Raw genomic sequence first — 21,236 nt, 5'->3', positions numbered from 1 at the left:
GGCTCTGAATTTTTAGGTGCAGTGCGCTTCTGCCGCTCCATCACTGTTACCCTATGATATCCCATCAAAGTAAAACAAATCCTATCCTGTTCTCTTACCTCCAACTTAGAGCAAAAAGAGATACAGTAGCAATATATTCAGAAACAATAGCCTCAATATTATATGATGCAATGCAGCAAAAAGACGTCCTCCTTCACCTCCACTGTGTCAGCTACAGTTGCTCTCGCTTTGATGTCAGTCTTGAACTCAGCACAAACTGTGAGACTGAACTTTGTGGATGCACCTGAAGCACATTTTCCATCTGCTGATACTGAGCTTGACAATGTTGCTGGCATTCCACTGATGCTCACTGAAATATTGCTCACCTCTGGGGTCAATATATTACTAAGTGTATTGGTGTCCACAAGTAAGCAAGGGGAAGGAAGTACACAGGTTTGCACAGTCTCTGTATCTGACCACTTTACATTTTGGACAGTTTCTGCAGGGGAGATTATTTCAAAAGCACAAATACTAGAGTTTGCCTATTTTTTGCTTCTGTGTCTCAATTATTCATGCTACGAAGATGAATATGAGTTCTGCTTTTTGTTGTTGTTGTTGTTGTTGTTGTTGTTGATGTTGATGATGTTGATGAGTATACATTGGACTCAAGGAACAACGATCTGCAGGATCTCAGTCATGTTTCATTTATTTTGCTCTGGCATTTATTGGCAATGCTTCAAATATATAGCAAGTATTATTATCATTATTATTATTAATATCATTATTAATATTATTATTATTATTATTATTATTATTATTGTTATTATTATTATTATTATTATTATTATTATTATTATTATTATTATTGTAACATCTTAAAGGAATAGTTCAACAATTTGGAAAATACTTTCATGATGAGAGTTAGATGAGAAGATCTCTCCTACAGCCAGTTAGCTTAGCTTAGCATTAAGACTGGACCCAGCGAGCCTGCCTGCACCTCTAAAGCTCACTAATCAATACTTCAGACTTTACATATCTGTTTATTCTTAACGATATATTTAGCATGCAGAAATATATCTATAAATCAATTTGCGGTAAAATTATATCTATGTTGCTGAACTTCTAAGACTTCTGTCTTTCAACACTTTCCCACCATACGAGGGGATTTATCGCTACCAAAGACCAGACAAAGTCCAACACAATATTGCAACAATTTCCACTTAATTAGTAATGTTAAGTATCATGAAATCAATTTAAAATAACATGTTGGGAACATGGTTGGTAGCTCAGCTGGGGCACGTCAGACAAAAAATGGTTGGAAACCCGTTCTCTAATATCCCAGTGTACACCGGTGCAACAAAAGATGACACCATGGACCAAATCTTCCCATTAGGGATTTGATCCATTTTGACCTCAATTTCAGCCATTCGTTTCATTTCGGCCATTTGTGCAGTTATGTGTTGTTTGCAGATTTCCACCACTTTCATCATCTGAGGCCTCTTTTCTCACTCAAAGGCTTTCATCTCTAACATCACATTTTGGTCACATAAGGTCTTGAATGTTTGATAGCAAATAAATGTGCACATTTGTTTGTTACAGTGAGGTGTCCAGATTCATGATACCTTAACTATTGCAGTGCAGAATTTTTCCTCAGCTTGTGACAGTGAACACACCAAGGAGTAGGACAAACAACAATAGTTTACTTCATTTAGTGTAATGATTTAAGCTTTTATTTTCCCCATATATTAGTAAATAAGAAATCTAATCTTGTTATACCATTCAGTTACATGACAAACTATCAATATCCCAACATTTTGAGGCAATATAATCATTTTATTTAATAAGTGCGCTGTTGGACCATGCAGGCTAATTTAGTGTGTGAGGTGGTTTTAGGTAATCCTTGAAACATCAATGTTTCTCATTTAGAGGCTCCTCATAGAGTTCTGCGCTGAATTCAAAGTAGAAAAAGCTGCTGCAGCTTATTAACCAGTGAAGCCTACTCCATTTATTACCTTGTCCATGAACGACAATTGGGATTGCCCTATAGTAGTTGAAATCTTAAAGGAATGCAAGCTTGGATTTAATACCAACATTGAAAATGTCCAGAAAGAAGATTTGCAGTAAAATAGGAGATATAAAAGCCTGCAATTATGATTATGTACCATACATTAAGTATTATAGAGGAGCCAAATCCCATGTGGGGATATTTCAATGTTCATATCAGAAAAACAAAACTAATTTTAGGATCAGTCAATCAGGTCCAGAACCATAAATGTTCCAAATATAATCCCTCTGCATCACTGAGGCTTCTCCTCATCCCATTTTTTCCCCCATTTCCTTGAGGGGTGTGTGTTGCTCCCTACAAACAGTCGTGTTAGTGTATGAGTCCTGCTGTGCTCGTGCATGGAGACAGAGGAGAGATCAGCGTCACACTGACAAGGTCTGTGAAGCGCGATATTATTGCACTACAGTGCCGCGTCTGCTCCACAACCTGCGGTCACTGCAGACACTCGGTTAACAGGAGGAATACAACAGATACATACAAACTTCAGAGGATGTCTGGGATCACTGGGAATTCTGATTGCGAGGAGTGTTTATCTTCGGCACATGTGGCCAACAACAGCACGGAGTTACACCCGCACTACGATGACGACGAACTTCTGAGATACATCTGGAGAGAGTACTTACACCCCAAGCAGTATGAATGGGTTCTCATTGTGGCTTACATTATTGTCTTCTTCGTCTCACTCATTGGGAACTCGTTGGGTAAGTTGTACCTTTGGTATGTCTTTCCCATTCATGCGCAATCAGTCCTGCACATATCCTACAAGTACACTTCGGACAACATTTTTGAGAATTTAAATGAGCATATGTTATTTTAAGCATATAAGTTTTTTTGTTTTAATGATGAACAAGTGGTGAAATCGCAGCTCCTGATGTAGAGGGATCAAGGAGGAGAGCGCGTCTCTCAGTGCAGCAAAGTGCAGTTTGACATGTGCAGAATTGGACTCCCAGAGATGTGTTTGAAGATGCAGATTGTGCATATTATATCACTTTTTTATTTATTACAATGGCAGTGGGCATAATCTGTTATTTGGGAAAATCGGGAGGGGGTGGCTGTGTACACTGATAGGCTGGCGTCGTGATGCACAGCAGGCAACTGTCATTTTGTCTCAATATCATCTAATCTCCATCATTTTCTCTTTTTGGGTTGTTTTGCTCCTGTTTATAGTTTTCTGATGTATTTGAGAAAGCCACTTACTCATAACTCAGGCTCACACTCAGAATATGAGGAAAATTAAGTGAGCAGGAGCAATTCTACAATTTCACTTAATTTAAAGGGAACTCAAAGTGACCATGCAGCTGCTGCTCTGACTTTTATTGACACTACTTCAAATACATATAGTAGTAATTTATTGGGAAACTACTGTGAAATATTTGGCAATGTTTTGTTTTTGTACCAGTGAGGGGATGCAACAGATATTACAACAACTTGCTCAGTTTGATCCATTTCAATCTCAACTCCCAATGGCTTTTTGTGAAAATGTGTTGTTCATCTCACTGCAGGATTCCTCCCTCTTTTATCATCTAAAGCTATTTAGCTTGAACCATTTACTTGATCATTATCATTTCTTTGGTCATAATTGCTGTCTCAGCAAACCCAAGCGGACAAAATGTATCTCTGTTTAAAACAAGATCCTGGATTACAGCTGTGCAGATAGTGCAACTTCTTAATAATCTCTCTTGCAACTAAATGTACTGCAGTATTTCTCCTCCTGTGAGACAGAGGAGGTGTAATGCATGTTGGAGAACATGAAATGTTATTGAAACAATGCATATAGCAAATACATAGTTTAATTCAGTGTTGTGCTGTTGTAGTAATTTGTCATTATACAGCAGTCTATCAATATCACATTTTCCCTAACTTTATGCCACACAAGGGAAAGAAAAATCTCACTCAAATATTCTAAATATAATTATTTGGAAAATGTGAATACAATTACAGGAGTCAGAAATTATTGATATTTAATTTAATTTAAATTAATAAAATGTATTTTATTGAAGGAACACTAGTTAATTCATCAGTTGTGTCATTTCTAGTTGCAATACAGGCTTACTATTGCAGACAATAATTATATAATAATACTCCTGTTGCAGCCATATATATAATAATATAATACTAATAATTCCACCATTTCATATCAACTTTGTAAGCAGTTGATAGGTTCTTCGTTTGGCCAATAAAGCACAAATGATACCAGTAATACGGCAGGCTTGTATTTATACAAAGGTTGGAAGATGCGAAAGCCATAAATAAGGAGCAAACACACCAGTTTGTCTTCTCTCTCCCACAGAAAAATACAATCTAAATATGCTAATAAATTCTCCTTGAATTCTGCAGAGGTTATCCAGCAGACCAACCCTCGTTTTTATTTACCGATAATATTTGCAATGTTTGTCCAACAAAATCCGGGGAAGATTGAGAAAGTCCTGGTATGTTTCATCAGACGGGCCATTAGTTTCAGATCTGACAAGTTCTCATTATAGTTGTCTCCATAAGATGAGGAAGCATAATGGAAACAATTGTGAACAGCAACGCACAAGGCTTTTCAAATCATCTTAGCTTCTATTTCACTAGCAAGGACCACACCACAACAATATATGTCGTTTAAAGATTTAATGGAATTGTACAAGGTTTGAGGATGATAAATGATGGTGAGGTGGGAGGAGTGAACGAGGGAGAGGGATGTTGTCGACTTGTCTGGAGGACGTGCTGAAGTCCAGGCAGAGCGAGACTCAGTGTGGGGGAACTCAGGCCTGTTTCTGCCCGATCTGAATACACGCCCCCGACGTTACCTAATGAGATGTGGGAGAATGATACACCAGATTGAATAGGAAGGAATGAGGTGAGAAGGAGAGAGAGGACGAATGGATGAAGGGATGAGGAGAGATGGGAAGACTCAAAGTTATCCTCCTCCTCCTCCTCCTCCTCCTCCTCCTTCTCATAAGCAGGGGATGAATGGATGTGGATAAGGACGAGGTAGGAAGGAGAATCGATAAATGGAAGGGAAAGGGAGGGGGGTCGAGATCTCTGAGACAAACGAGGCCGGACGTTGTGTGTTTTTAGACTTTTATTTTTATTTTGCTGAGCGATAAAGTGCTGCTTGAAAAAAACTAACAAGCGCCGCCACTGCTCGAAAACATTAATGTTATTCCAAGGATACACCATGAATAAAACTAATAGAGGTGGAGGATAGGACTTTATGCTCACTATGAATGTAACAAGGAAGGGGCCAAGTTTGTCATCGGGTTGAGTATATTGACAGATATGCAATTATTGCCATGAATCTATTGTTTGGTGTTTTTGAAGATATTTTACCCAAAAAGACAGTAAAACAACCAAAGACTCCAATCTCAGAACTGCTCCAGTTTATAAAAGAAATAGTGTTGTCACTGCTCACTTCCAGCTCAACCACTCCTCTGAGTTCTACCAGCTTAATATCATTTCTACAGCCCCTTCAATCAATCATGGACTAGAAACATGCATGAAATTTGGAAAAATAAGATCATTCATTGTTTTGGCTGTCTCACCAGAGGACATCTCAGTAGAAATTGTCAGGAGATAATGATCTGCAAAGAGTGCACTCTCAGGCATCCAACAGTCTTACATTATGCAAAGACAGACATCAGAACATCCAGTAAAGACAGAGAAATTGTCTGTAAGTGTACTGATCTCTGTACAGTTACAGGTAATATTCAAGCTGTCCCACTTTCTGTTAATCCTTTACATGTCCCAAATAAAGGCATTAAACTCAAAGCTGATAAAACAAACACATGCATTTCTGGATCAAGGAATCTCTACAACCTTCTGCACTGAAGCCCTCAGACAGAAGTTACAAGTCCAAGGAAAGAAAACAAGAATCCTGTTGCGCACTATGGGTCAACCGAAAATAGTTGGAAGCAGTATATTCACAGGCCTTGAAGTTAGCAATCATGATGAGACATACACCATGAATAAAATTACAATTACGCAAGAACCTATAATCACAGATCAAGTGCTTAAAAGACAGCCCTATCTAAAGGAAGTTAATATACCGCACATTGATGCAGACATTAAGTTACTCATAGGAATGAATGCTACCAAGTTTCTAGAACGATGGCAGGATATCAACAGCCAGGGCGATGGGGCCGTCAGAACCATCTTAGGATGGCTGGTAAATGGACTTTTAGACAACTTGTCTACTGAAAACAATCCAGTCATCTATGCTGTGACTTGCTGTGCAGCAACATAACTATGACTTCTCTGAAGGAGTCTATGAGGAAAAATTTGAGATGTCACTGGAGCACAAAAGATTCATGAGGATAATGGAAAAAGGCTGAAATCAATCATTGTCTGTGAATGATGAGAAAGTTACCAAAGGACACAACGTTTAAAGAAGAGTACACTGCCTTCCTGAAAGGTGTCATAGAGAAAGGTCATGCTGAAGATGTACCAATGTTGGATATTGAAAAATACAATGGAAAAGTGTGGTATAAACCACACCATGGTGTCTACCACCATAAGAAAGCAACCATCTGTGTTGTATTCGACTGCTCTGCCTCTTTCAATTTTATTAAACTGTAAACTTATTCAATGTCCACACTTAACCAGCAGAAGATTCCAGACATTTGTGCAAATTGAGTTAGTGTCATCAGAGAAGTGTCAGGTGACAATAAGTGGAGATACATCAACACTAAAGATAATCCAGCAGACTCCTCTGGAAGTCTAACTGTTGAAGCCCTTATAAGATCAAATCTTTGGAAAAAATGGAGCGGTCTTTCTCCAAAGAGCAGAGTTTACTGAATTTACTTTAATTTGTCCAGATGACCCTGAGATAAAGAAGGAACGAGTAACAGTCAATACAACAGTGAAAGAACAACACAGCATTATTGGTTTCCTGATCCATTCTCATCTTGGCACCGACTTACAAAGGCAGTCGCCTGGCTCTTGAAATTCTAAAACTGACTAAAGAACTGCATCTGAAAAGAAAGGAAATTGGTAAAACAGTCCAGTCACAGGAACCAAGTCCAGAAAAATGGAATGGCCTAATAAAAGAAAAGAACAACCACCAGTGTGCACTGTAATTCTTGTTTATTTCATTAAATGACATGAAGAGAGTGGAAAAGTCTTTGGTAACTCCCTCGCAAGAAAGCTTATGTCAGAGTGTGTAAAATGCAGACACCTCCACTCAGCTCTTGGTGAACGAATTTCCCCAGAGACTGTCTAACACCTGAGTAAGCTTCTTTCGCACTTGTTGGAGTATATTGCTTTGGTCCAATAGAAGCCAAGAGAAGCAGAAGCTTAGGTAAAAGGTATGAAATCATCTTCACATGGTGGGGTGTGGGAAAGATTGATTTGTTCAATAGAGGATCCTTCTTTCCACCGCACAGCATCAAACTCTTCCAAGGAGGAAAGCTTGGAAACAGTCATATGTGAATTCAAGGCAATACTGCACATTCATCCTCTAACAACAACTTCAAGTGACCCAAAACCCCTTACACTAAATCATCTATTACAGCTCAAAGTGCAACTCATTCTCCCACCTGAATTGTTCCAGGAGAGATATATAGCAACTCCATATAACCATGTCCAATACATTTCAAACCTCTTTTGTACTTGATGGATAAAATAATATCTTCTTCTGATGAAAGCAAGGCAGAAGTGTAATCACACCAAGAGAATCTTCAAAGATATTGTAGTGGTGGTAGACAGTAATGGAGGCTTATGAATCGTGGGTAGAGTCACTGAAGCAAAAGCAGACTTAAGGGGATGTCAGGAGTGTACTTCTGAAAATAAAGACCAGCACTCTGGAACGGCCAATCAGCAAAATATGTCTCTTAGTCAAAGCCTAAGATGCCCTCAAAGACATAGACAAGAGAAAAAAACAAATTTGGCTCCATTTTTTTATTGTTACATTCTGCACCTAGAACAATAGGGTGTGTAGCAGCCACATATTAAAAGAAAGGTTAATATAATGAACTAGACTGTGAGGTTGTGTGTGTGCCCCACCCCCATGTGGCCAACCATGGCATTGAATTGTTGTTCATTTGGCACCTGTTGATGGTGTCACAGTCATTACAACAAGCTGTGCACAGTGCATGCAGCTTCAGGATGCCAAGAGCTGAGATAGTTTTTCAACGGGTTTTGAATAACTTACTCATTCATTTGACAAAGTAAAAGTTTAAGTTTATCTTATTTCTTTGCTTTGGGTTGCCGCGGCATATTCTTTTTTGGTTTTTTAATGAAGTTTCACACACACACACACACACACACACACACACACACACAAACAGTTGCCTTTTCACTCATTCATCAACTAGAAGACCGCTGGACACCGTGAGTAGCCTGCTGAACTTCAGAAACAACACACACCTTGCTGTGTACCTTTTCTTGGCGTAATGGATTCAAAGAAGGAAGCTATAACACTAATATAAGTTAAATAGCAAGGTGTGAGCAGAGCCAGTGGGCCCCTTCAAATAATGACATCATGAACAACTTCTTATATATACTGGATCAAATCACTATGTGTTTGTGAAAGGAGTTGTTTGAGTAGAGAAATATTCCCTCAGCTCAATGGAGCGTTTTAGCATCTTCAGCTCATTGTTTTGTTTTTAAACCCCATAACTTCACTGTTTGTTAATTCTCATCCACACATTCTCACTTCCAACTTGTTAAATGCGGCAGCTTGTTCAGCGGCCCTACGCTTCAAACTATGACGCTCTACATATCCGTCTTAACTTGTCCAGCCAGCAGCAAACATCAGCATCAGATGCATGCCTTTGGGTTTAGTACTAAATTGTATTATTTTACAACAGGAGATCCAAGAGGGTCTTTGACATACAGCAGGTGTATATAACTGCTGCTGTGTAAGCCACACACCACCCACAGCACATATACAAAAGTCTTAAGTTGATTCAAAGCCAAATAATTCCTAAATAGTTATGAGTTCATTCTGTTTGTGTGTGTGCCAACATCTGAGGTCTAGCTTGCTGAGTGAGGAGTTCTTCTTATGTTGTGTTGAAATCAAACAGCATATTTAAATAATAACGTATGTCCACATGCTAATGTGTACTGGTAAACTTGACTGATGTATAATCATTTATATTCTTTTGTAAATAGTAATGGTTAAAGCAAATGTCCTCTTGGAAAATAACTTTTATTTAAAAAAGCAAACTGCCTGCATACATAAAAAGCAATTATACACACGTAGAGGTGGTCCCCCTAAAAACCATAGAAAGCAGGATGACGGATAATGAAATGACAGCTGACGGCAGCAGAGAGGAGAACAGATTTAAAGTTTGACAGCAGCGCCATGATTGGCTGTTTGAGATCGTGGCAAAATCTAGTTGGTTAACCAAAAGAGTAGATGCCGTGGATTGAGGGAGAGAATTGAGAATGAATGATGCATAAAAGTAGTCTTCCTCATTGAACTTACGCTGAGCTTCATATGGCTGCAACAGGAATTGGTCAATTTAACAGTAGCAGTACTGTTTCTGCTCATGATGAAAATAGGAGTATTGTGGGAACTTTGCAAGAATATGAAAAATGCAAAAAGAAGATAATGCCATTTTAGGAGCCATTTCTACAGTCCAAATACCTTTTGTACAGCTTGGTTACTGAGAGCTGTTAGGACTCAAACATATGGGCAGTTGAACTACAACAATCCCTAAGTGTTTCAGCCTGCAGAGCTGCACAGGGTTGCGTCAGTTATTTGTAATTCCATCACTTAATTTGTGCATAAAGCCCCTCGTAAGTTTTTAGTCATTACTCGCTAGATAAAAGATGAAGTATGGTCGACATATCTGACCATCAACATACTGTTCAATGATGAAGAAAACTGAATATTTAAAATAAAATTTCCCCCCTAGAAATACACCTCAATTTCTAGTTATAGCAGTAATGTTAGACTAATAGCCAAATAATGTTGGTGCATTTGCACAACGGGTTCATATTTTCATGTTAATTATATGGCAAAACAGCATTTATTTCTTTGGTAAAAACTTGTATTTATACAGTAAAATATGGGATTAAACTCAAACCACAAAGTCAGCAGAATCTATATTCTTTTTCTGTAAAGTTTTACTGTATTTATTACAGTGAAATTCTGACAACCACAGCTGCCAGGGTTTTGTTTTTACCATAAATACAACATTTTCTTTTCTTTTTTACAGTGATACTGTCATAATCTGCCCTGTTTCATGTTTTTCCTTTTATTTCATGTATTCATGTTTAGTGCTTTAGTGCTGTGTGGACATGTCGCTACCTGTTACCTGCCTGTTACCTGCCTGTTACCTGCCTGTTACCTGCCTGTTACCTGCCTTTTACCTGCCTGTTACCTGCCTGTTACCTGCCTGTTACCTGCCTTTTACCTGCCTGTTACCTGCCTGTTACCTGCCTTTTACCTGCCTTTTACCTGCCTGTTACCTGCCTGTTACCTGCCTGCTGGACCAACTGCCTACTTGGAATTTTGTCACCTGTAAACTTACTTAAACAAATTATCCTGCTGTCTCATCGATGTTCTGAATTTGGGTCCAATCTCTATTTTAGTACAAATACCATCTCATTCTAAACTGCATAAATATTATTAACTCTGAAGCAACTTTCTAGTAGTGGTTACTAAGAACTAAGAATGACTTATCACGCAAAATGAGTAATGGATCTACAAAGTCAAGTTCCTCTCTTCTGTACAAGCTGTCACGTTACAGGGAGTCATTTTATTTAATGCGACCATCAACGACTAAAGTCTAATGGAGCTGTAATGGTGTGAGCACTGTGGTGTGCACAATCTATCATTTTTAATAGAACATTATAACAAATTGACCTACATCAACATATTTAACTGTTAGCCTGATTATCCAAACCCCAGTGAGGTGCATCCAGACACAAATTCCAGAAATTAATCAAGACAATGTATTTATATTCCTATATTGAAAGTAAAAGTACAAACATTTCACAAAACAAACTGGAAGAAAACAGACTCTGAACAAAACACAGGAAATAATGCAACACAATTCAGCGAGTGGAAACAGTTCTATCTCTCTTATTCTTGATTCTGAACAAGTGCTGAATATGAGTGGTCCTCCAGGGTTTATGATAATGTGTTCTTTGATGTGGGGTTCTGAAAGATGAGATGTGGTCTAGATGTTTCTGTATTCTTTATGATAGAGCCTGCATGGTTCCTCTAGCACAGGGGTGTCCAAACTACGCCCCGCGGGCCAACTGCGGCCGTGGTCCATTTTTAATTGGCCCGCAGCAAATTCTAAAAGTATAATGGAATATGGCCCAGATAGAAACTTGTGCTTGAAATGTTTTGTACTTCTTAGTTCTAACACAGAAACACAGTTTTGACTTGTCAGCTAACTTAAAACATCAAGTGTCAGATAAAGCTTGTGCTTTAGATTCTTACTGGATTGCATGTGATGAGAGCACAGATGCAACAGACGCCGCACAGCTGTTTTTTTTGTTTTGCGGGGAGTTGATGATAACTTTTGCGTTACGGAAGAGCTGCTTGGTCTTAGGAGTCTAAAGGGCACAACATAATTGGAGCACGAGGACTTTACCACAGAGAATTTAAAGCTTTCCTGTCTGATGTCGATCGGGGATCACTCCACAGTTCTGATGTGCGCTGGCTGAGTGACGGCTCCGTGCTGCAGCGGGTTTATTCCCTGAGATCAGAAATCGATCTGTTTTTGAAAGAGAAGGAGCGACCTCTTCATGAGCTGAGTGACCCTCCATGTTTGGCAGACCTGTTTAGTTAATCTTACTGGTCATCTCAACACTGAACAAGAGCCTACTGCGCACTTGAAAGCATTCTGTGTGAAGCTCCGTCTCTTTGAGACACAACTACACAACATCAATGTTGACTGTTCACTTCCCCACTCAAATATGTGAGCAAACACTTTCTGTTAACTCTGAACAAAAGCAGGTTGAGAACCAAAATGAGCGACAGCATCTCTGTGATGTCCTTCGTATCTCAAACACCATACTTACTCCTGACCTGCAGCATCCTTCAGTCCACAGCATCACTGCTCCCACTGAGTGCTGTTCCCATTATAGGAGAGTTAAAACATATATTACAAAGTATTCATGTTAATAAGCTCCATTTTTCAATAAATTCAGTCAATTAAAGTTTTCTAACTAACGTTAGTTGATGTGTTAACAAGCCCAATACTGATGATGCACAAAATAATTGAAGTGCAGTCAGAATATTTGTTTATATTGCAGCATGAGTTCACTGACAGTCAGGTAAAAGAGTTTAAGTGCCCTGTCTGCCCCTGGTTCACCTACACACGTGTTGACCTACGATGCCTGATAAGACCTCTTCTTAGGACTGTTTTTGATTGACATGTACCACACTGACCTTTTCCAGCTATCAAGGCAGCCAAATATTTCATTATTTTCCCTGGTTCCCTCAACACAAATCCATCAGGATGTTTCCATTGTATTGTGGATTATTGCTGAAAATAAGATCCCATATCGTCAAAGGAACTATGGGATATTATCTGAAGCAGATATCATGCAGCATACAGGTACAGTACCCTGAATTAAGAGTAGACACTTTCTTCCCCCAGCAAGGCCTCTTCTATCTGTCTCTTGACAGCACACAACTGTCCTCTTACGCCATGTATGAATAAATCCATGAGTAATTCATACTCAAAGATTTGCCCTAGTTGCACACTACATGTACTAAGATTATATATGATGTACTCTTATGTGTTTTTGCAGTTACAAGAAAGCAATGTACTTTACGAAAGACATTTCAGCAGTGCAAACTGAACAAAGAGGTGGAAAATGTTTTATAACTTAGACACAATTACTCAGCGTAGTTATGCGCGCACGATGTGGGATTATTACCCATAATATTTATTTTCAAATAAATGACATTAAATCGTCTCGCTAAACCGCTCGCTTACAACCTGTCTGAGTTAGTGCGGTCGTTCACTAATTGTAAGGTTGTTGATCCCGGCGCATGCAGTCTACATGTCGTAGTGTCCTTGGGCAAGAACCCGATATTGCGTTTGAATGTTTATCCCTCCTGATGAGCAGGTGGAACCTTGTATGATAGCCTCTTCCAGCAGTGTATGAATGTGTGTGTGAATAGGTAAAGGCTGGCTTGTGTTATAAAGCATTTTAAGTGGTTGCTAAGAGCAGAAAAGTGATATATAAATGCAGTTCATTTACAATTGACATTGCTGAATGGCATCCTCTGAGCTACAGTTGAACATCCTCAGTTATTTGACCAGTCTCTTTTCAGAGCACGGAGGATCAAAAACAAATGTACAGTAGTGTTGATACTCACATGAACAGTTTAGGCCTTATTTTTCATGAGTTTTAAAATGATACTATATATATTTAATAATTTAATAAATGATACACACTGGATTAGATATAGTTACCACGAGATTTGTGATGAAAAACTGTTGATAATTCACCTCTATGAATGAGAAAACACTGTGACAGTCTCGGCACGTAATGTCACACGAACACATTGAAAGTTAGTTTGCTGTTTGTACATTTTTGATTGATTCATATTTGCCAAGGGGAACATATTTACACAGGACTAGCATTAATTTTTAATTCAAACTGTATGATTGACAACATGCCTTCAAGTCAGTATTGATTCAAATTTTAAAGAGACTGCACTGAATGTAATAAGTTTTTTTGGGCGATCTTTGATTGTGCGTCATTTTCAGTTTGTTTTGCAGTGTGGAAAAACCGTCACATGCGCACCGTGACCAACTACTTCATAGTGAATCTCTCCTTTGCCGATGTCTTGGTCACCATCATCTGCCTGCCTGCGAGTCTGGTCGTAGACATTACAGAGACGTGGTTCTTTGGAAAAACTCTTTGCAAAATTGTGCCTTATCTGCAGGTAAGAGACATCTGATATTTCAAACAGGATGGTAGAAATCTTGACCTGATCCAAACCACTACGCTCATAAAATCCAGATTTAAAATCATTTATTAAAATAACCTTGTGTGGAAATCAGTAAAAGAGTGTGTACATAGATGAGGGAATGTTACACAGCAACAAAGGAATCGGGAGCTGAGAGGGAGGGATCATGCCTGTCAGCTTTGAAAGCTTCACAGCACAGCAGCACAGGTGAACCTCCTCCTCCTCCTCCTCCTCCTCCTCCTCCTCCTCCTCCGACTGACCACTTCCACTCAACTCCACTTTTTCATGAAAGGTGAGGAGAAAAGAGACCGTGCAAACCAAGCCAAGCAGAGCAGGAGGAGCACAAGCCAGGACCTGTGTTTCTATTATTCTTACACTTTTCTTTCTCATATTTTTCTTTCTCTCATCCCGTGAGATGTTATCCCATGGTTATTTAATGCCTTGGTCATGTTTTTTGCTCTCTCCATTTTCTAAATTCTATGCAACAACACAGTGCCATTACATATGCCCAGTAGAGTCCATTTTCCATCACACTGCAGGCCGCATTGATATATATAGTACATCAGTGTTGAGAGAGTGGATAAAAATCCTACATCCTACTCACATTGATACACAAAACTATATGAAAGTAATCACCTTCACTATATCGCAGCGTATGGTGTGGTGGTGGTGCATTTTAAGTGACATCCTACAGGCGTTTCCATACTGACATCCCCAAGACAGGAACATTTACTGCTATCTCTATCTGCAATACAGTATGTTATAAATCCAATTAAATATCTTATTCCTGAATGAAATGACAAAAAACAGCTGAGGAAACAGTGTCATGAATAAATGTTGATATATGAATATTGAAATGAAATAAATTGAAATAGTTTAAGTCTTTGGTTGATAGTTGCACTCAATTAAATATTGTTATGGTCACAAGAGGGAATGGTTTAATGCAGCAAAAGTGACAAAGCAATACACAAGTCATTATGTCATTTTTGAAAAAGGGCCTAGCTTCTCTGCTTCGGACAGTGTTTCACCAACAAGGAAGTGCTCTGACTCCATTATTTGTCTTTTAACTAGCTGTCTACACAGGAAGTGAGGGTGTGTTGCATTGTGTAAGTGGACATCTGCTGCCTGTGATCACATTGTGCCTACATTTGATGAAATATCTGACCAGTTTCACTGTAGAATATAATATAACATACAGTATTGTCCCTGTAGTTAGTTCACTGTAAGTCACTATAGATAAGATTGTCTGCTAAATGACCTGTAATGTAGTCTCCAAGGAAGGACAAATTCAGTGTGGCCTCAGGCTAGCTTGTCATATTTGAAGTTGCTACTGATGCCTTGCAGGTTGCCTACAGGCTGGTCCCATCCCTGTGGTTTCTGTGATTGCATCACGTTCAGTTTTCAGCCTTTAATATCAGCAGCAATTTCAAGTTCTCCCCACCTAGCTCAACATATCTGTAAATCTAATATTGGATTTATGTTAGGCAGAGAACTATTTTCTGAGGATGTGGCCCCCGCTGCCTACAAGGCAATATTTACTCCCCTCTTTTATTTATTGACATCCCTTTAGCTAAACATCACAAAGTGATGGAACAGGTATTTCCCACAGGACATGAACACACCACCACATGTCACATGTAACGTTCAACAGTCCAATTCCACAGATCCATAATGGAAAACTCGCTTCATCTGGTACGTCTCTGACTCCTCTCCTTGAGAGCAAGGCAGGTGTGTAATTTCGATAGTGGTGAGAGTGCCCTGTCAGAATAACTGAGCCCTGCAAAGACTCCTCACTGTGACTCTACAGTGCTGCTGGATCCCGGTTTGATCACCATAACGGCATTTTTGTTCTGAAACACTGGATTAACTTAACTGTGTGCTTGACTTACAAATGAAAGCAAGTGCAGCAATTTTACTGAATACGAGTGATTGCTATTCTGATTCGCCTCGGAAATGAAAAACCTTCAAGTAATCATTGTGTTATTGAAGTCCCCCCCACAATCTTTACCCTGATGTTTAATTAAGCCTGATGTTGTATTGCAAAATTGCTAAAAGATGTTTTGACATTCAGGCCATCTGTCTGTTGGAACGTATTCTTATTGCAGACAAAATGTGTGACTTTTAAAAGCCTGACCCATGGGTCTAAAAGGAAAAAGGACTGCGCTGACCCTTTAAATAAGAAGGCTGTATTTAAAGCATATCTCCAGCAAAATGTTTTAATTATGTTCCTTATGCTTACTATTGATCTATGGGATCTATTTTCACTGAAAGTACAGAAAATACCATTCCCAGAATAATATTGTCTCTATCTAACGGGTGCTTCTTTGCTTTTTCTTTTCTCCAGACCATCTCTGTTTCGGTATCAGTCCTAACACTGAGTTGCATTGCCCAAGACCGTTGGTATGCGATCTGCCACCCGCTGAAGTTCAAGAGCACAGCAAAGAGGGCTCGCAAGAGTATTGTCGTTATTTGGGTTGTGTCCTGCATCATTATGATCCCTCAGGCTATTGTGATGGAGTGCAGCAGCTTGCTGCCTCAACTAACAAACAAGACCAGCCTGTTCACAGTGTGTGATGAACATTGGGGAGGTTAGTTTTCAAAAATCCTTCTCACACACATGCAAATTGTGCCAAATCTGCCTTGTTGCCAGATGCACGGATTAAACTGAGACCAAATGTCTAAATAAACTAAAAGGACGACTCCCGCTCACAACGCTATTTGTTTTTTAAAGAGACACAACCCTGAAGAGAGCCTTATTTACTCAGTGCGCGGTGTACGTGTCTGATGCTATTTAGCTGCCTTATGATATTATAATTATGAGAGCAGAGCACCGTTCACAGGCTTTATGAAGACTAATACATTAGAATGGATGATGATGGATGCTGCTGGAGTTCAGATAATATAATCGATGCGCCTCTGATTTAAATGCTCAGTAGAGGAGAACCGTGCAAAGAGGAAAAGCTTTTCAACCTCACCTTCATTAGGTTGTAATAATTGGGGCAGGCTTTTGATATGAATGTCATGAAGCACTGATTACTTTCTCCATCCACACATGAAAGGTAAATAAATATTTGAGTACTAAAAACATTACAGCTGTACCAATTATAAATATCTCAAAGCTAAAGTTTAATGTCATTTGTAGGCTTTCTTTAAGGAGAAAATTCAATTTTTTTTTTTACTTTTATCACCTCTCCAAAACCAAAAACACAAGAGCAAACGTGTAAGGAATGGATTACACAGTGCGTTTATCTGTTCTAATGTAAGCTGAAGCTGTCTGTATCAACAGGTTAACAGTGTTATGCTGAGAGCTGGATGACGTTTAGAAAGCCAGCAATAAATCAATATTTTATTAGATTCAGTAGAAGTAACATTTCCTTGATAAGACTGCTTTGAAATTCCAATATCTCCGAAGGCAAACTCTCTGTTGTTATTCAATGTTCTCGATGTGCTTTTAAGCATTTCAGACAATATACCAACATGTTGGTGTCGGGTGACAGATTCACTGTCAATAAATTGATCAAATAAAGTGTGTGATAACACCATTTGATTCCTATCACAGTTTTATATGAAGTGTTACTAGAGTTAAGCGGTGGATGTATCACAGTATTTAACAGAAGTGATTGTAGCTGCTGAGAGGTCTTTGTTGAAGGTGTGAAATTCACACCGTCGAGCCAAAATGGACCCAAAATGTTCTGATAAAAACATTTGATTCATAGATCTCCAGAAATAAAGTTACAGATGAGTTATTCGGCCGAAGTGTATCTTGCTATCTGCCAAGAATTTCACCCCTTTCTTTCTCAGACCACTGTCAAGCCAGAATAATGTGTTGTTAAACCATTTCACTCCTATGTCTCCTGAGAGAAGGTGGTGTGCTTTCAGTATTCTGCCGGAGCTGTTTTTTCTTTCATGGTGCATCCTCTTCCTCTCTTCCATTCATTTACCTGTTACCTCCAATAAGTCAACCTCCCGCTGACTCAGGCCCTGTTCAGACCTGGCATTACACGTACATCCAACATTTGTTTTTGTTATGTGTGTGGTGTGTGTGTACACATTTCAGTTATTACTCTCACATAAACCATACGTTATTACAGAAACGTGTGATGACTAATTTTTCTCCGCCCGACACCGGTACAGTATGTGTGCCGATGGTCCCTCCGTGACCTCCCTGCCGCTGACACCGCTGCCTTTGAAACCAGGGAATCGTAGGGCAGAGAGCTCCAGAGAGCCGGGAGTGAGAGCAGGTGGGCGGATGTCACATCTGTCTTGGGTGCAATCACACCTGTACTTAGAGCTGTCCACTTGTGATCGGCTCACAAAACACGCATGTTAATGTCAGGTCTGAATAGGTGCTTAGTCACCTCCTTGCTGCTTCTCATCAGCTATCAGTTCCAGTATATTTATAGGGCAGCTCACAATACATTACCTGCCAGACTACCTGTTGTCAGAGTCCTGCTGTCTGCTTCTGATTAGCATGTCTTCCTGCCTCAGTGGATGTTTGTATCCTGATTTGACTGCCTGCCAGTTGCCAACTGTTCTCCTGTTTACAGACTTTTGTATTGAGTTAACTAACTATGTCAGTGTCTACATCTGGGTCATGTTGCTACCAGACTTGTGACAGCTGGAAAGAAAAGTATTCCCTCTTATCTTTGGCAGGAAGTGTCACTTGCATCAAAGTGATATAACTGTAAAATGTAAGTTTTATACAGGTGTCAGAAAGTTCAGTGTGCAACTCGAACGCCTGGATGAGATGAGGAACAACACAGACACAGAGAGACTGAAATCAGTAACAGTACCAGTAACAGCACTAGAAGGCAACAGAGCTGACCTGCTTGGGGAAAACAGTGAACATTGATCCCCTCAAACATTTCAGGATCCAGAAGCCACGGATTCCTTACTGGATTGCCACAGTTTCAGCATCAGGAGCGTTAACATCGGAAGCCACAGCGTCAGCAGCCAGAGCACCGGTATCCAAGGCAGCTACAGTCAGTGAGGTGACGCAGGACCTGTAGCATCAGAAGCAGCAGTGCCTATATATTATAGAATAACATTTTGGTATCAATGTCTGAAATGCTTAAAAACAGATTGATGGACGTCATCGTCTTTATATATATAATATATATAATATATAATATATATAATATTAAGAGATTATTAAGGAAACCTTGCAAATGTTAGACCAATCATATCAAGGAAATGCTTCTAATACACCATTTATGACTCTAGATGTTCGTAAACTATAGACTTCCGATTATTCATCATTATTTTAATGTCAATTCTATTTGGCTTAGAATTCATTACAATGTCTGGTAGTTTCACCTGCTTCGAATGTTGTTAGCCCATCTGTGCACGCTCCAGCGAGGAAAGTGCAGATCTCGACAGGCAGAACTTGGAAAAATAAAAAATAAATACTTGTTCAGGACAGGAACAGCCATTGTGTATTTGTTTTGGGGTTTACACCCCAGCAGCTCTAACCTAACTGGCGTTAGATAGCCTTGTGTTACATTCGGTTATCGGTTATTCCTGTGATACTAGACAGTTTTCAACCAAATGATGATGATGTTTCATCTTTCAACAGCTGAGATCTACCCAAAGGTGTACCACATCTGTTTCTTCATTGTTACATACTTTGCACCCTTATGTCTCATGGTCTTGGCGTACATCCAGATATGTCACAAGCTGTGGTGTCAACAGGTTTGTATTCCAGCGCAATGGTTTTTTTTTTTAAAGTGACAAATAAGCTCTTACAAAGACAATTTTACAAAGCCTGATTTATGCATATCTTTAATCAACAGATTCCTGGAAGCACATCAGTGTTGCAGAGGAAGTGGAGGTCCATGCAGTGCTCAGCTTCGGCTCCGGGGCCGGGAGAGCCCATGAGGGTCAGGACCAGCACGGTTAGTGCAGAGGTCAAACAGGTCCGGGCCCGAAGAAAGACGGCTCGCATGCTGATTGTGGTGCTCTTTGTTTTCACCCTGTGTTACCTGCCAATCAGCGTGCTGAATGTCATGAAAAGGTAAAACTACCTCAAGCTCAGCTGCGTTAATGATCAAAAGCCATTCAAACATAGACATTGTTTAAACCATAGGCTCACATTTAGCATTTCTTTATTTCTTTTACATCAGGAACTCTCTTCAGCTCACCTGTAGATTCATGCTTGATAATGATTGATAGAGTTCATGTAAAGTACTGAATTGTTGCTTGTTTTCTGCAATCCTGATTTAAAATAATGTAATTAAGAGTATTTAACTGACACATGTCATACTTTCCCTGCAGAGTCTTTGGGACTTTCAAGAAAACAAATGACAGAGAGACAGTGTATGCATGGTTCACTTTCTCACATTGGCTCATATATGCCAACAGTGCAGCAAATCCCATCATCTACAATTTTCTCAGCGGTAAGTTTGTAACCTCCTCATCACTCAGACCAGTTGTGTGGGTTCATTACTGCCCTCTAGTGGACATCTTGGCCACAACAGCTCACTGGTTTAAATTTCTCAGATATTATGTTGTGCAAATACAAATATTCATCTAAGATAAAGGTACATTTGTCACAAAAGACTTACATTCATGTCCATGTTTTAAAGTTCTCTGGCCTTGATAATGACATATGCATCTTTGCTGTTGAAAAATTCAGTTTTTGAAAACGTCCAAACTGAATGGTTTTTGTTTCTGTTTTTTACCAGGGAAATTCCGCGGGGAGTTCAAAGCAGCCTTTTCTTGCCAAGGTCAAAATCAAACACAGAGGACGAGGCCCATAGCGAGCACAGACAGCCGGAAGTCGCTGTCAACTCAAGTGAACAACGTGGACAATTTGTCACGCATATCAGATCAGGTAGTGTAGTCTTATAATCCAGGTGGGAAATTCTTTTGACAAATTCATCATTAAGGTAGACATAAAATAACAGATATTTGAATAGACAGTAAAGTCTCAGCATTTTCACAAGGACAATTAAGAGCTTTAGAGAAATGACCAGCGTTTTCTGAAGACCTTCTCACTGATCCTGAACACAGTAGGACATGGCAATCATTTGTAATTTTAGTCTTTTAGTATCAAACGACACCATTTGAATGTTTAGTATTTAAAGGTGCGATGTGTAATTCCTGGCTACATGCTCCAACCAAATAGGGGGAAACAAGTGTTATAATACAGGGCTAGCAGGTGTCAGTAGACATACAGTATCTGCAACACATTACATAAATTATACAATTACAATATTAGTTATTTTTTAAATGTTAAGCCAAATTTCTGGCCATATCTTACACATGGCATCTTTAACAACTCATACCGTATTTATTTCATGATATATGGGTAAAATGACA

General features: G+C 39.3%; 1 protein-coding gene across 1 annotated transcript; it reads left to right on the top strand.

The window, feature by feature from the left end:
- Positions 1-2,534: 2,534 nt before the first annotated feature.
- On the top strand, positions 2,535-21,070 carry hcrtr2 (hypocretin (orexin) receptor 2). The gene is made up of 7 exons (XM_029450288.1): positions 2,535-2,745; positions 13,714-13,892; positions 16,261-16,504; positions 19,492-19,607; positions 19,709-19,929; positions 20,190-20,311; positions 20,600-21,070. The coding sequence occupies exons 1-7, from the start codon at positions 2,535-2,537 to the stop codon at positions 20,755-20,757; spliced, it is 1,251 nt and encodes a 416-aa protein (XP_029306148.1). The 3' UTR covers positions 20,758-21,070.
- The last annotated feature ends 166 nt before the right edge of the window (positions 21,071-21,236 follow it).

Source organism: Cottoperca gobio, chromosome 15, assembly GCF_900634415.1.
Source record: "Cottoperca gobio chromosome 15, fCotGob3.1, whole genome shotgun sequence".
NCBI classification, from domain to species: Eukaryota; Metazoa; Chordata; class Actinopteri; order Perciformes; family Bovichtidae; genus Cottoperca; species Cottoperca gobio.
The sequence above is the reverse complement of the archived record's forward strand: the minus strand, read 5'-3'. Positions and strand labels throughout refer to the sequence as shown.